Source organism: Melanaphis sacchari, unplaced genomic scaffold, assembly GCF_002803265.2.
Source record: "Melanaphis sacchari strain LSU unplaced genomic scaffold, SCAv2.0 Contig37_pilon_pilon, whole genome shotgun sequence".
NCBI classification, from domain to species: Eukaryota; Metazoa; Arthropoda; class Insecta; order Hemiptera; family Aphididae; genus Melanaphis; species Melanaphis sacchari.
In genome coordinates, this window is record NW_020271239.1 from 716775 (window position 1) to 732981 (window position 16207).

The 16207-nt window shown below is 25.7% G+C and overlaps 1 protein-coding gene across 2 annotated transcripts; it reads left to right on the plus strand.

The window, feature by feature from the left end:
• The first annotated feature begins 797 nt into the window (after positions 1-797).
• On the plus strand, positions 798-15726 carry LOC112597134 (CSC1-like protein 2). 2 transcript variants are annotated; one of them, XM_025343072.1, is made up of 15 exons: positions 798-1490; positions 6391-6546; positions 6611-6693; positions 6760-6900; positions 6969-7160; positions 8005-8190; positions 8265-8345; positions 8504-8681; positions 10882-11096; positions 12347-12494; positions 12585-12778; positions 12862-13050; positions 13802-13938; positions 14009-14289; positions 15124-15417. In XM_025343072.1, the coding sequence occupies exons 2-15, from the start codon at positions 6406-6408 to the stop codon at positions 15415-15417; spliced, it is 2460 nt and encodes an 819-aa protein (XP_025198857.1). In that variant the 5' UTR covers positions 798-1490; positions 6391-6405. The 2 variants fall into 2 exon arrangements, with proteins under 2 accessions (XP_025198857.1, XP_025198856.1); XM_025343071.1 differs by lacking the exon at positions 798-1490 and adding an exon at positions 15490-15726 and having other exon boundaries at positions 6406-6546; positions 15124-15421.
• The last annotated feature ends 481 nt before the right edge of the window (positions 15727-16207 follow it).

The window sequence follows — 16207 nt, forward strand, 5'->3', positions numbered from 1 at the left end:
GCTGAAAGACACATAAAATTAAAAAAAAAAGCATTATTGTTGAACCAATACGTTCGTCGCTCCGTTCAAAATATAAAATATAATTTAATATAATTAATATATTACACATTAAATAGGTGAAACCCGAGTAGATACCTAACCCGTCAATAGCATGATACCTAGTTAAAAAAATCGATGGCTCCGCCTCCACAAAATAATTTACCTACGATGGCCCTTATACGGTTGCCTGAACAAACCAATATTATTCTAATACGTACACATACAAGCGCATACAGGCGCAAACACGAATACTAAAAAGTAAAAAGTCAACAGTTTCATAGTATGTGCGGTTTAAACAGGAAAATCTATACGTGTGTGATCTAGAGAGAGACAAAGAGTGCTAACCGACGAGCGGGAAATCGTGAAAATTTTGGCCATTACGTAAGCGAGAGAAAAATCGCGTGAGTGGTGACTGAATAATTGTGACTCGTGCGCGCAACCGACACCGTTATTGCCGTTATTGGTACAGTAGTGAAGTCACGGTACCTCGTTCGGTTTCCTTATCAGTCTCGCGAATACAATCGTTGTTATGATAACAATATGCCGTTCTGCCACAGCATTTATTTGTTCCGTGGTTCTACATTACAATAATATTATCATCTGTGAGATTATTCTGTTATCAATCTCTCGCCACCAGTGACCGTGAACTGGGTTCTCGTGTCGACCGTGGTACACACACTGCGTAGGTTTCCCACTATGGGAGCTCAAACGGCCCGTCGACCGAGTGACGCGAAAATTCTGTACCACCTACTACCCGCCGGGCGCCGTGACGTAAGCAACATGCGCCAGACACTTGTCCGCTACTGCCGCCGTTAATCGCCTCTGAGCTTGAAATCGATAACGGCAGTATTTATTGTAGTAGGCGTGTTAGATAAGTCGTAGCCCGTAGGTTTACGCTCGCCGCTCGCGTACGTCGCAGGTAGGTCGTAAATCGATAAAATAAAATTTTCGCTTTCCGTCGATGGTTTTGAGAAAAATAAATCATAATTCGTTGAACAACTAAGATGTTTGCCGTCCGAATTCCGGATCTCCTACCACTTACCGGCTCGGCGTGTTATTATCGTATCGACGATGACGGAATTATCGTTGTTGGTAATTATGCGTAGATAAAGAAAAGATAACATCATCAATAATTTATAATCATTGTTCCGTCCTCCGTCGTTGAGTTTTTTCTTCTCGTATTCCGCTGCTACTCGAATATTAGCTATTGAGTATTGTCAATAGATATTATCGTAAATTAGTCTGATCATCAGATTCACTATTTTCTTGACCCTACTCAAACGCAGTGAAAATTAGAAGATACTTTTTTTTTCGTCTATCTTATCAATATTTTCGTTCACGCTATGACTGCTGTTCCACCACCGATAAAATGCAATACGTTTTCAAGTACGATGGACTGAACTGAAGCTGATCCATTGGCACCACACAGCTGTTTGACGAAGAAGTTTCCAGTGAGTTGCCTAGTTTGGTACCTAGCTAGTTGTAGTATTTACTTAATATATTGAGGTGGTAGTTACTATTGTAAACGATTACGAGGAGTTAAAATAAATTTATTATTGAGATATGTCAGTAAAATAAGTGAATATATCCAACATGATATCATCTGAATGGGTAATATTAGAGGCCAATGGGTTGTATAAAGCTTGAAATAAACTGCTTCCTTGTGTGATACTTACTTTTAAGTATTTAATGCAGGAATGGAAAGCCTTTTTTTTCCCACCTTACATTTGTACATAACAGTTTATTTTCTAGGTATTGTTATATAGTTTTTGACTATTCTATAGGCTCAGAGCCGTCTTAAGGTTATGTAAGGCCCTAGGGCCTTTAAATACATACATTTTGATATATAGGTGTATACATATATGAGTACTTGTATATATATATATATACATATATACATTTTTAATACATTATTTATTAAGTACCTCTAAATATTTCTTCAGGTATTGGCAGAACTAAATTAGTTTATTGTTTAAGAAGAACAGTAGAAAAAAAGTCTATAAGTTTAGGTAAGAAATTTATGATTTTATTTTCGTTAAATTTTTTTACAAGTTTTTTTTGCCTCTTTGAAGAACCACTAGTATATAATCGCTTTGACATTTTGAAATGTATGATTTTTGTTATTACAAGTCAGAAGATCTATAAAATTTACAATTGTATACCATATTAGTATTGAATTCTAACTATCAATTTTAAACTAATCTACATATTATTATAATAAATTGAATATCTTATAATAATACTAATTACTAAGGAAATCATTATAACTAAGATTAATATATATTACGAAAACATTATTTAATCAATAATGGAAACCGTTCGTAAATTGTTATTTTTCAATTTAATTAAGTTTGTAATTTATCGATTTATAATTATCATAATAAAGAAAATAATAATTTATATTAAATTAATGTAAAATTTACTTATACAAAATCAATTCAATGATGTAATCCTTTTTGAATTCAAAATAAAATCTACAAGAATCAAAAAGTTTAATATTTTTACGGATTGTGCAGTGTATGTGTCAATGTGTGTCCAACTGTGAGCACACAGCCAGCGCGACAATGATGGTGTGTTACATCGTCACCATAGCTTATAAGATAAGATAGATTTTCAAATTTAAAAATAATACTCACAATAATTCTAGGTAAAATAATCGAAATTACGATAACATAGCTATACCATACGTTAAAATAATGTACGTGTTACCGTATCTTAATTTAAAATATAGAATTAGATTTCCATTGATTCTTTTTATTGTATAATTTTTATTTAAAGCTGATTTTACATTTTTTTGTTCAAGATTTATATTATAAAAATTTAACAAAAAATGTAAAATATTATATTTTGAATATTATGTAATTTATATGAATTTGGGGGCCCTGGGCCTGGGTCCAACAGGCCCATGCCTTAAGACGGCACTGTATAGGCTAGATTTATAGGACAAATACTTATTATTTTTTCTATGATTCTTATGAGGAAAGGCAAGAAATTGATGGGATGATAAATAAGGTTAGAAGTATGATGGTTTTTTCCAGCGAATATTTAACAATTTGATTAGTAATATTAGGCTGGGTGATTTTTATATGGTATATTTTTAATGATGAACTGAATTTCTGATAGGTAGCTATATGTTTTGTAGGTAAGCATATATTATATAAAAGAATATAACTAATATTATCTTTAGCACCAATTTTAAATTTTCCATCATACCATTAACTAACTATGAAAATATTTAATATATAGATTCTATTAAATTTTAAATATTTATCTTTTTAAATAATAAATTATCTATCCAAACATATCACATAGGCTTTTCTTTGTAATCTTATGGTTTTAAACTAAACAATTTAAAATTATCACTAATATTTTTATTTTATTAAATTAATTAATTTTAGTTAAATAGTTTGGAGGTATCTTATTAATTTAGTTAAAGCTAAAATAATTTTGTAAATATATTTTGAAAAGAATTGGTGTATTGTCGGTCCAAAGTTATTTGTAGCATTAAGTCTATTATGTTTAATATATCTAATGTAATTGGTATAATATGTTCAATATTTTTACTGTTTTGATGTATAAGTTACATCATCTAGTAGTTTGTATTGATATTAAGCCATCTTTTCATGTATATTCAATTATTGACTATTGCATATATATACATAAGACAAAAATATATTTGATGAAAACGGGACAAAAAAAATTCTTCATAATTGTTATTTTAAACAAAATTACATATTATTATTTTTATACAGAAAAATAAATAAAATTAATTAATTATTAATAAGCATCTAAATAATTTTTATCATAGATATTTTTTTTTTTTTTTGGTATTTTTCTGTTATCCCTACTACCAGCTGTTGCTGAGATTATTGCCGGTTTAATTCCGTTATCTGAACTATACATGTTGGCGATCATTGTCGTCAGCACTTTTAAGCACTAATATTAGTCATATCTAACCGACGTTCAAAAAAATTATTTTTTTCCTTTTGGGGCTTTGCTAAATGGAGAAATAAAAAGTATAGGGGACCAGACACCATCATTTGGAGTCTTATTTAGCAGAGTTTATTTGGAAACACAACTTAGGTATGGAGATTCATTCGATTATGTATTTAAAGAAATTTGAAAAATTGGTCACCAAAAATTGAATTTTAGACTTAAGTAGATTAGTGTTATTCTCAGATAATAATTTTTTATGTTTTATATATATATATATATATATATATATATATTAAAGACTCCACTTTTATGATAATAAATGTTATGTTATACTATAATATACATTTATGTTTATATAAATGACTAATTCATGTTGGTTGAGACTTTGAGGAGGTAGTTAATATAACAGAATTAGATAGTCGTAGCATCTATGTGGTAGTTGAGATAACGAAATTGAGACTCATGGTAATCGGGTTAACAGAAAAGTATCTTTTTTTATATAATAATTAAAAAGAAAATTATATAATAGCATAGTTTTTTGTTGGATCAAATTTATTTTAATATTTTGGGCAGCAAATTCTGAAAAAAGTAAAATTCTGGACAAACCTAACCTTAGATATAATAAAAACAATTGGTCAACAAAAATTAATTGTTGTTATATTTTCATTATCTACCATTTAAAATAGTACATTTTAGTGTCTTGAAGATTCGGTATTCTTGTCGTATGCGGTCTACCATACATCCACACACTTTTTATCTACTAATGATAATTTTCAACGATTCAACAACAATGACAATTAAGTTTTATCTTAACGATGTGATTTCTATATCAATAATAAAACTTGGGTCCTTCCTGCCAAAATCGTGACTGTAGTCGTAAACATGTAAGATATCAGTTCAGTTTGTGCTGTAATACCTACGTGATCCGTTATTCTTCAGTTTATTTACTGCACTTTTTAACATTATGTTAGCCAAACATTACGTAGGTATTAAAAGTATGTTATAGTCTGTATATGATGCAGTAGCGTAACTGAGGGCCCGCAGACGCCGCGCTGTGGGAGAGAACATAGTAATTTGGGGCCTTTGGTTATAGGGTTATATTTGGTATAACAATATTTTTGCGAGGGGAGCCCAAATTTTTTTGCTACACCACTAATATGACGTATAAAAACATGTGTGGTAGACGGTAAGTGTGCGATAGACCGCATATGACATGTAGAAATGTGAGATAGACCGCATACGACAAGAATACCTAAGATTCTTATTCCTTGGGGATAACGGAATAGAGTTACAAAACACGAGAAGTAATGAAGTTATCTCAAGTAAACAGTATTTTAAAATGTAAATTATAGGTATCATTCATTTCTAGTGTCTTTTGTGTATAATATAAGTTAATGAAATAATGAAAATAATTATGTATTTATGCATTCATTATTTTTAGCAAATAAATTAACTTATTGTTTTAAAAAAATAATTTGAAAATAATTTTAAGAATAAAGCCAAAAAATTTTAAAGCAATTAATTTAAAATATTTAAAAAAAATTGTTGAGAAAAAATATTGATTGTAAATATGTGAAAAGTTAAAAGTGAATCTTCACTTGGAATCCTCTATTAGTTGCTAATAATATGCTTATTACATATATATGGTATATTATTTCCTGTTGATTTTTCATTATATTAAAATAAGTGTTTTTTTAAATTATGTTAAAAATTAGAGTCTTAAGCCTAAGTGTTTTATTTGGGATGTTATAATCAATTCAATAAAATAGGAGGCTTATTCATGTTCCATTTTTAACAATATTAATAACATTTAAATTTTGCAACTTACTATTGACATTAAACATCTTCAGATTACATTAAATGATTCATCCTAATAATAGTTATTTTTTATCATAAATTATAACTTATGATTGGTATGTTATTTTTATTGTTACTGTTATTATGATCATTAAAATATTTATTAATTTTTATTTCTGTAAATTTATAATTTTTTTTAACTAATTATGGTAAATCAACTAATAAATGAACTAAATATTAATTTTAAATAATAATTACTGTATATCAGTTTTTAAATGTCCAATTTTTAATTAGATAGTTTATCAAATTGTTGCATATAATTAGTTATTACTTAATAAAATGTATAATTATTAATTGATTTAAGAATATTTAATGCTTATTCTTATCTTAAGCTGTATTTAAATAATCAGTGAATTATAACTATTTCTTGATCTAATTTTTAATACTTGTATTACCAATCTATTGCTCTTATTTTGTTCTTTATAAAGGGCATAATATCTTATTTTGTCGCTTGAATTTATATTTTTAATATAATTTTTATGTTAGACTGCTTAGGTATATTATTTAATTTTCAGCACAGCTTTTATAATTTTATCAGTTTTTCATTTATTTTTATAGGAATATTAACTGAAGATGGATAATAATATATTTCATGAATTTAATGGTGCTGCTAGAGATAAATGTAATTATTATAATCGAACGAGAAATAGACTTCTTATTACAGCTTATGAAGGAATACCTGAAACCCTTTTACTCAATGCCTTAGGGTGTGTTGTAAGTATAGATATTTAAAAATACTATCTACAATGTGAATTAAATTTTATAATGTATGTTTCAGCTTTTAGTTTTATTTTTTGCATTCATGAGAAAAAGAGCATGGGATTATGGACGTTTAGCATTAGTTAATAAAGATTATGAAAAGTAAGGTTTTAAATTAATAACACATTTTTTAAATATTTATATAATTTTAAATAATTATTTGTTTAGGTGGTCTCGTATATTTTATGGTACAACTGATGAAAGTTCAGAAAATAACGTTGAGGATGGTAATTCTACGACTACATTAGACAACTCAATGCCTGTAGATAGAGGTTTATTTTCCTGGTTCTTAACAATTATACAGCTTAGGTAATACAATACTTTTTAAATAGAACATTTTTTTGTAATTTGAATATTTTGTATTATACAATTTTTAGAGATGATAAAATTTTACGTAAATGTGGTTATGATGCTGTTCAATATTTATCATTCCAAAGACACATAATGGTATTAATGGCTATAATTACTGCAGTTTCATTAGGTGTGGTACTACCAATCAATTTTGCTGGAGATTTAGAAGGTGATGAAAGATCATTTGGCCATACTACTGTTAGCAATCTTCATCCCGAGTGAGTTATTCTATTATTACTTACAATGTTGAATCACATAATTCTTAAGAGAATGTAAATACACTTTTTGTTTTATCTCTCTAGTCTACACGCAACAAAAATAAAATAAATTCACACAAAATATTTATTTTTTAAATTTTTGAATTATCTTAGAATAAAATTACCAATACTAAGAATTATAGAGAAAAATATTTTTAAGGATATACATCATGGATTTTTCTTGATATTGTCTCAAAGCAATCTAATATTCATTTAATTATTACAATTAATCAATACATTTTATTTTTTCTCGAGTCGAATAATAATAATAAAATATGTCAAATCCCCAAAAGTAATACCTTCTATAATTTTTGTAACAATTGGTTTTACTCAAGGATTTTTTTAAAGTTATAGAAACAATTATTTATTAATATGTTTTATCTGTTATGCGTAGTTAAAAAAAAAAAACAAATACTACGCTGACATCTTCTAAAGATGTGTATAGGTGAGCATTCACATTTGCCTAATTAGGTGGTATTTGTGAACATTTATTTGTGTTGTTGAATTCTTTTCTCAAATAGTTATCATGGATTAGGTTTAAACAAATGCTTTAAACCCAACAATATGCATTGCAGCATGTGTATATACTTCCATTCAAAAGAACATAATATGAATATATTTATATGTTAAACAACAAATTTTTATTGTGCTCTTGCCTGTATATACTCTCTAGTTGAATTAAAAGAATTTTCTTAGTCAACATTGTTTTTAAGTCTAAATTTCAATTTTTGGTGCCTTTAGTTTGGTATTAACTTTATATATGTACTTGATGTATGTATTTCATTTAAAAAATTTTCATTTCTAGTTCACCTTGGTTATGGGTACATGTGACTATAGCCATGTTATATTTTCCATTAACTATTTGCATAATGAGAAGGTTTTCTGTAAATCTTAAATTAGAAGAAAATGGTGAATGTTGGTCACGTACGTTGATGATAACAAATATTCCTAGACGAAATTCTGACATTAATGATATGGATCGACATTTTAAGTCAGTATCATTTTTTTCAATATTTATGCTAATTGTTAAAAATTATGTATCGATTTATATAAAATTATTTTTAGAGAGGCATATCCGGAATGTGAAGTAGAAAATATTCAGCTTGCGTATGATGTCAACAAAGCTAATGAGCTAGATAGAGACAGGTATGGATTATTATATAAATATTAAAGTAATTTATAAGTTTAATTTTATTGAAGTTACTTGTTTGCCATAATAAAACTGTTTTTACATTACATTTATATAGATAGTTACATTTTTGATGTTTCATTTATTATTAATTATCAATTTTTCATATGTTTAGAAATGCTGCAGTTCAAGCTAAACAATATTGTGAAAACCATTTAAAAACTGTTGGTGAACGTCTTACAGTGCAACCTCATGTTTGTGGTTATATTTGCATTTGTTGTGGTTTCTGTAGTTCTAATAATTTAGATGCCATAGATTATTATTCTCAAGAAGAAACTCGACTAAAAGCAGAAGTAAGTAGTTAAAAATTAATAATTCTTAAAATATTGGTTATTTCTTGATTTAGTCTTGATAAAATAATCTTGTTTAAAAAAAAAGTATTTCATAATTTTTATACTTCATTCATGTTTAAAAATGACCTGAGTATTGACCATTATTTATTGGCGACATGCAGATCATATACATTACTATTTCTCCTATTTAATCAACTATTAGTAATATAAACATTTAAGATACCAGACTTATATGCAGAAGTCGGCCATCTGGGTTCCTAAAAGTGTTTTGAATGTACAGTTAGTAAAAGAACCTATTTAATCAATTAACACCTATAAGCATATCATTTAAGGACTGTTTATTTTACAAACTGTATTTTAAACAATCTATTTTTTATCCCCAATGATGTTTACACATGCTATTCATACACTAAATGTATTCAAACCGAATACACAACATAATTATGTATGATGTGATACAAAATAATTTAAAACATTAACTCAATAGTACAAATGTTGTTCATTATGTGTGACTATTATTCTTATAATTAAAATTAAATTAGTAGACTACATGACTTTATAAATAGACTGTATATTATCTAGTAGTGTAATAATTAATACTTATAACTTTTTTTTAACAACAGAATAGTTATTGAAAATATATAATTAATTTAACATGGTATAGGAAATTTGAACATAGCATTATCTTATAAAGATTAATATTTTGTAATTACATTTTTCTCTAATAAAAGATTTATTAATTTCAACAGTTTTATTAAAGCACTGTAAACGTCACAAAAAATGGTTAAACCAGTCTCCTATGTTATTTAATGATTGTGCTTTAAGTTAATATACAAAATATGTGAGATAGAAAGAGCTTTAAATTACAGCTTCTATTTATATTAGTGTATGTAAAATAATTATATTAATTTGTCAAATAGACTAAAATGTCTGGTGCTTTATGATGCTAATTTTGAATATTTCTTTTGAAGTTAATCTTTTTTTTCACACATATATTTTTATATCAATGATACACAAATACTTTATGCAGTTTGGTAAAATATTAATGTTAGTTTTTAATTTATAATTGAAAGGAAAAAAAATAAGTTAAGTTTTTAGAGTTATTAATTAACTCAGTTAAATCCCTTCAATTTTATCACAATTTGTACATGAACACAAACCTACTAACAAGAAGAATACTCACTGTGTTGAGAAAGATACATAGTATAAAATATAACTAAGATAAATTCAGCAGTTATTTTATAACCAAATTATATATTACGTAAATCCAATCCAGTGATTAATGTATTATTATAAACCATTGGTCAATCAAAATTTTGCGTTAGATGACTTATGTCATTGTAAATTGTATGGTTGATTACATAATGTTAAATATTTAAATTTATATAAAGATACAGGTTTCATAATGGTTCTAAAAATTACTAATAAATTTCAGTAATTATGATAAATATTATAATAATTGGTATTACAGTTACATATAATCTACCTAGCGTAAGAAATTTACTTTATAGCATGATTATTATTTACTATTGATATAATTAAAATAAATAAGTCTTGACAATTTCATTAATATAAAAAGACTAAACAAATTATTAGAGCTATCAGAGGAATAAAAATGCTTGATTTTGCAATATATTTTGTTTTGTATTATTCATTTAAATTTTAGATTTATAATTTTTTTGAATGTTGAAATTTTAATACTATTAGGTAATGCGAATTATACAATCTTACAATTCCTCAATTTAATTGCGAATTTAATGTGTATCGTGTAAAATATCCTGTGATTACTTAGTAAAAGGTCTGAGTTGTTGATAATGGTCTAGGGCCACATGTGACTTGCTTGCTAGATTCTTATGCAAATGTTTTTTAGATAAAACATTGATTTTGTGTACAAGAATAATGTTGGTTAACCTGGGACCAGAATCATTTTACAATGATCACGGAACAAGATGAGGTTATTTTTGTAGATATTGAATATGATAATTTAAAAACAAAATAATTGTATTCAAAATTATTAATTTCTAGAGATAACTAGATACTCGGTAGAAAAAGTAACATGATTGATAAACAGATTATTATTACTTAACTGGTATTAGCTATCTATTAATATTTGTATTTAGTTATATATTCATAGCACTATATTATATTCTTGTATAATATATAAGTTACTTATTTTTTTTAATTTATTAATTGTTTTTAGTTAGAAGCAGAAAAAGAATCTGCTTTAAAAAGACCTCTGGGTATAGCTTTTGTAACTATGACAACAATTCATTCAGCTAGACTCATTCACCAAGATCATGTTTACAAATTATCTAAATGTGGCCGTCATAATCCACCTACCAGTTCTGTAGCAGGTTTACTTCAACCTTATCGTTGGAGAGTAACTTTTGCTCCGCCACCTGATGATATATTTTGGTAAATATTTCTTACTATTTATAATCTGTATCTTTTTACATTATCCATATTTTAGTTATTTTTAATTTTTTAAAGATTAATTATTATTTTAAGTGATAAATATAAAGTACATCAATTATACAAACAGTATTGTGTCTGAAGTATAATCTATTTATACAGTAATGAACAGTATCTAAATTAAATTAAAATAAATATTCAATCAATCATATATGACTATGTATTACACATGTAAGCTCCTATAATATTAGGTATACATTTTATACTGTATAATATAATGTTAACTAGATATCCACTATCTGGGCTTATCTTTATTACCTATGATAGTAAGTATATGGTTTGTAAATCTATTTTTTTGAACTCAATACACATTGATTGTTAAAAATTGAATGTCCTAAAATATGACCTAATTTATAATGCATTATTATGACTCATAATTAGCAATGAAGTGTCATATTATGAGATAAGACAATGTCTATCCACTTAAAATACAGAAAAATAATTTAAATATTAAATAAAATATTTATTTTACAAATTAAAGTGTAATAATTATATTGTATATAATACAATATATTATTTGTCAACATATTCTTTTTTTTTCGTTATACTACTATGATATTCCAAGAAAAGTTTCAGGCTGCACATGTGAACTGTCAGTAACAGATATGGTAGGCAATTCCAGTAAACATTAAAATAAAATATAAAAATAATTATAAAACAACATATTATAATGTTTAATTTTTTTGAGCATGTTGTCCAGGGAAAGTATATGGGAATTATTGTTGTATTATTCAACGTCTTACTGACTTACGCTTCACTATACTCATAACAATTTATTATTAGTTAAGTTTTTCTTATTTGGTTAGTAATTTATATGTGAGTGATTTTACCTGCTATATCATATGTGGGTACTTACATTTGACTTAATTAACCTATAGACATTAAGCTAATTAGGGTAGAACCTTCTTGTTGATTTTAAATATGTAATTTTTATACATTGTTATGGTATTGAATGAAAGTTTGATTTTTTTGTAAAGATTTTTAGATTTATTTATTAAAAAAGTTTGAAATATCAAAATCCATTTAAAATTTTTGTGTTGTTTTAGAAGATAATTGATTAGTATAGTTTTTAATTGGTTTACATTTAAAAATCATTTTAAGAATATTACTCATTCCTATTTTTAATTATATAATAAATACATAATTAATTTTGTTTTTATAAATAATTGGTTATTGTTGTTTTTTTGTTCTAGGGAAAATTTGACTGAACCATCTCACAATCGATACTGTAAAATTGTATTAACTAATTCATTTTTAGTGATAGTTTTGTTTTTTTTGACAACTCCTGTGATTGTTTTAAATGTTATGGACACACTTAAGCTTAGAGAAATTGAAAAAGCTGTGAGTTTATATTCAGTTTTTTTTTTAATGACGTTCTTTAAATTGTTTTATAGTTTTACTCTAAAAATAAATTATTTTTATTTTTACTAGAGCCCTATCTTATCAGAATTTATGCCTACGCTGTTGTTGTGGACTGCTGCTGCATTATTACCGGTATTAGTTATAAGGTCTGATCAGTGGCTTAGTCATTGGACAAGATCTAAAAGAAACCATTCCATTATGCGCAAAACATTTGTTTTTCTTCTATTTATGTGTTTAATACTTCCGTCATTGGGATTAACAAGGTAAATAATAAAAGTAATCAAAAAGTAAATGAAATAAATTCAAAACAGTTATAATACAAATTGAATGCTTAATTTATTTTTAGTGCTCAAGCATTCCTTATGTTTGCTTTTCAAGCAGGCATTGAGACTTATCGTTGGCAATGTGTGTTTTTACCTGATAAAGGAGCATTCTTTGTGAATTATGTTGTCACATCTGCTCTTATTGGAACTAGCTTAGAACTCATACGGTTTCCAGAACTTTTTATGTATGCTCTCCGATTATCATTATCGAGGTATGTCAAATATTTAGTATTACCTCAACTATAATTTAAATGTTATAAACTACCTCAATTAATATGTTTTCTAATTTAATGGTATTATCAATAAGCCAATGATTACTAAGTAAAAGGTCTGAGTTAATGATAATGGTCTAAGGCTGTATCTAAAATAATTTATTTTGATTATTTATTTAATTCTATAAAAAGTCTTAGTGTTAGTTTATAGATAATAATTAAAAAAAAATTAAAACTTGCTTGCTAGAATTTTTTTAAATTAAGTCTATATTTATTTAAAATACTAGCTTTATATGCAAGGACAAGATTGGCCTGTGATCAGACTCATTATACAATGATCACGGAATGAGATGAGGCTTAATTTTATAAATATTGAATTAAATCAATATATGTGTCATTTAAAATCTAAAATACACTTAGCAGCAAGTTGTGCATCTAAATGTTGTTGTGTGTAATGTATGTATTATAAATTTGGGATTATTTTATAAATTTTTTTCTATGTTTTCAATAGCTATTAATGTTTATAAATTACATCTTAAAAATTCTAATCTTGTTATTTTAGTCATGCATATAAATAGGTAATCAAACCGGATTGTCAATGCTACCAGTATTATTTTAAATATTTAATACTGTAATTAAATAATTTATGTGTATTCTAGTCACAACATAAATTAATCAAAATTATTAATGGTTCTAATATTCATTTTTTTGTCAATTTATTATAACTATCTTATAAATTAATAATTTATAGATCAAAAGCAGAATCTGCTAGTGCTAGAAGATTAATTCTTTGGGAGTTTCCATTTGGTGTACAATATGCTTGGATGTTACTTATTTTTTCAATTGTGACAGTATATAGTCTTTCCTGTCCTCTTATAACGCCCTTTGGTAAAAAATATTTAAATAATACTAATTAATATTACATATTATAAAATAAATGGTTTATTATTGATTTTAGGTCTACTTTATATGGTTACTAAACATTTTGTTGATCGCTATAATATATATTTTGCTTACGGCAAATCTAAAATTAGTAAACGTATACATAGTACAGCTATAAATTGTGTTATGGTTTCAATAGTACTTTTACAAGTAAGTTTCACTTCACTGTCAATGTTGCGTCACGGACTTCATGATATTACTTTATTTGCCTTGTTTGGACTAATAATAACATTAACATTTACATTATCTCAATGTTTCTTCCGACACTGTACTGCATGGAGTCCTATACTTTATCAAGTAAGTTAATTTTATGAATCTTTATTATAAGGTTATTATTAGATCAGTGTTGGGTGGTAGTAATGTAATGAAAGCAATGTGTTACTGTAATGGCATTACTTGCTTAGTTATGTATCATGTAATTTCATTAGAACTGTTTTCAAGTAACAAAATTGTGATAGAAATTACTCTAATAAATAATTCTTAAAATATAGCATTTTATTGGTTTAATTTTTTTATAGTTACAATTATTATAAAAAATAAAATATCCAGAAAAAAATAATTCTATAATATATATATATATATATATATATATATAATTTTAATCTTCACAATTCAGTTTTCAATGGATTTAATCGTAAGTTAAATCATTTAAAATTTAATTAGATTTTTCAAAATACACTGAACGTTTCTTATTTAAGTATTAAAACTATTAACTATTAGTTATAAATATATAAACAATATTAACATAATATGTCATAATGCAAATTTAGTGTGTACAATTATTTTTCTTTGTGAATATAGTTGTTTTAAAACCTGAGGCTTCAAATGTATAACGTGTTTAGAATCGACGATAAAAAGTTATAAATGAATAATATTTTATGTTATTAAATAATAAATAATAGAGGACAAACTTAGTATAGTAGGAGATAATACAATTGAGTTTTGGGTTTAATAAATAATGTTAATAATACTTATCGTTGTTTTAATACAATTACTTTTAAGATTGAAAAGTAAAGTTATTTCATTACATTAATTTCTAAGTTAAAAGTAAAGTAACTTACCCAACATTACATTATATATTGAACTATATAATATAAAATACATTTTAATATCTTAACATTTTAATTAAAGGTTAGAAATCCACGTACAGTCCAACCAAGTCCAGCAAGAAGACGTGATCATTCACATGGTTTTGACTATGTCCCTGAAGTATTACGTCAACCTTTGCCACATACAGCAGCAAATTCTTTAATTACGTTGACACCAAACGATTCTGGTACTACATTGGATGACTTGGAAATTGAGATGAAACATAATGATGATAGATCAGATTTTCATCCCCAAACTAAAGTAACTATAGAATCTCAAAATCACTGTGATCAACTATACCAGAATTATGATTATAGTCAAACAGTTCCTGTATAATAAGGTAGAAAACTGTGATTTTAATTTATATAGTAACAAAATTAATATTATATATCCATACTTATTTTGCAGAAACATGTTCCATATTTACTTTTGGTTATCTTATTTCACATTATAGGTAACTAGTTTTGTATTGTTATTGAAAATTGTACATGCTGATATTAGAGACATTATTATAATATACTTCTCAAACTTGAATTACCATACCATATTTTCATGATATAAATTACGTCCTTTTGACTAATATACTTACACAAAACTGTTTTTGGATTTAATTAGTAAACGCAGTTCTTATTTTAATACATTTATATAAAATCAGAAAAAAATACAATTTTAAGTATATTAATTATAATGTTTCATGTATAAGATCATAAACATATTTTCATTATCAAAAGATTATGTACATATTATAATTTTTGATGCTGTATAAATATATTATGCTTGTATGAGATTTCTTTAAAATTATTAATTTAAAAAAATAATTTTACCCTTGATCAGATCATAATCAGTTATTATTCTTTATATATATATATTTATTTAATATATATTTGTTTCCTTTTTTTCGTGAACATAAAACAGCTTACATTAAAAGTACAATTTTTTAATTAATTATATGTATTACTTAAATAATTATTATTTAACATTATAATCCACTTAACTAATAATGTATTACATCACATGATAATTTTAAAAATTTCTGTTTATGTATGTTAATGTACATATTACATGTATTTACTACTACTAAATGTTAAACAATTCACTTAAATAAAATAATGCATACTATTTTTTT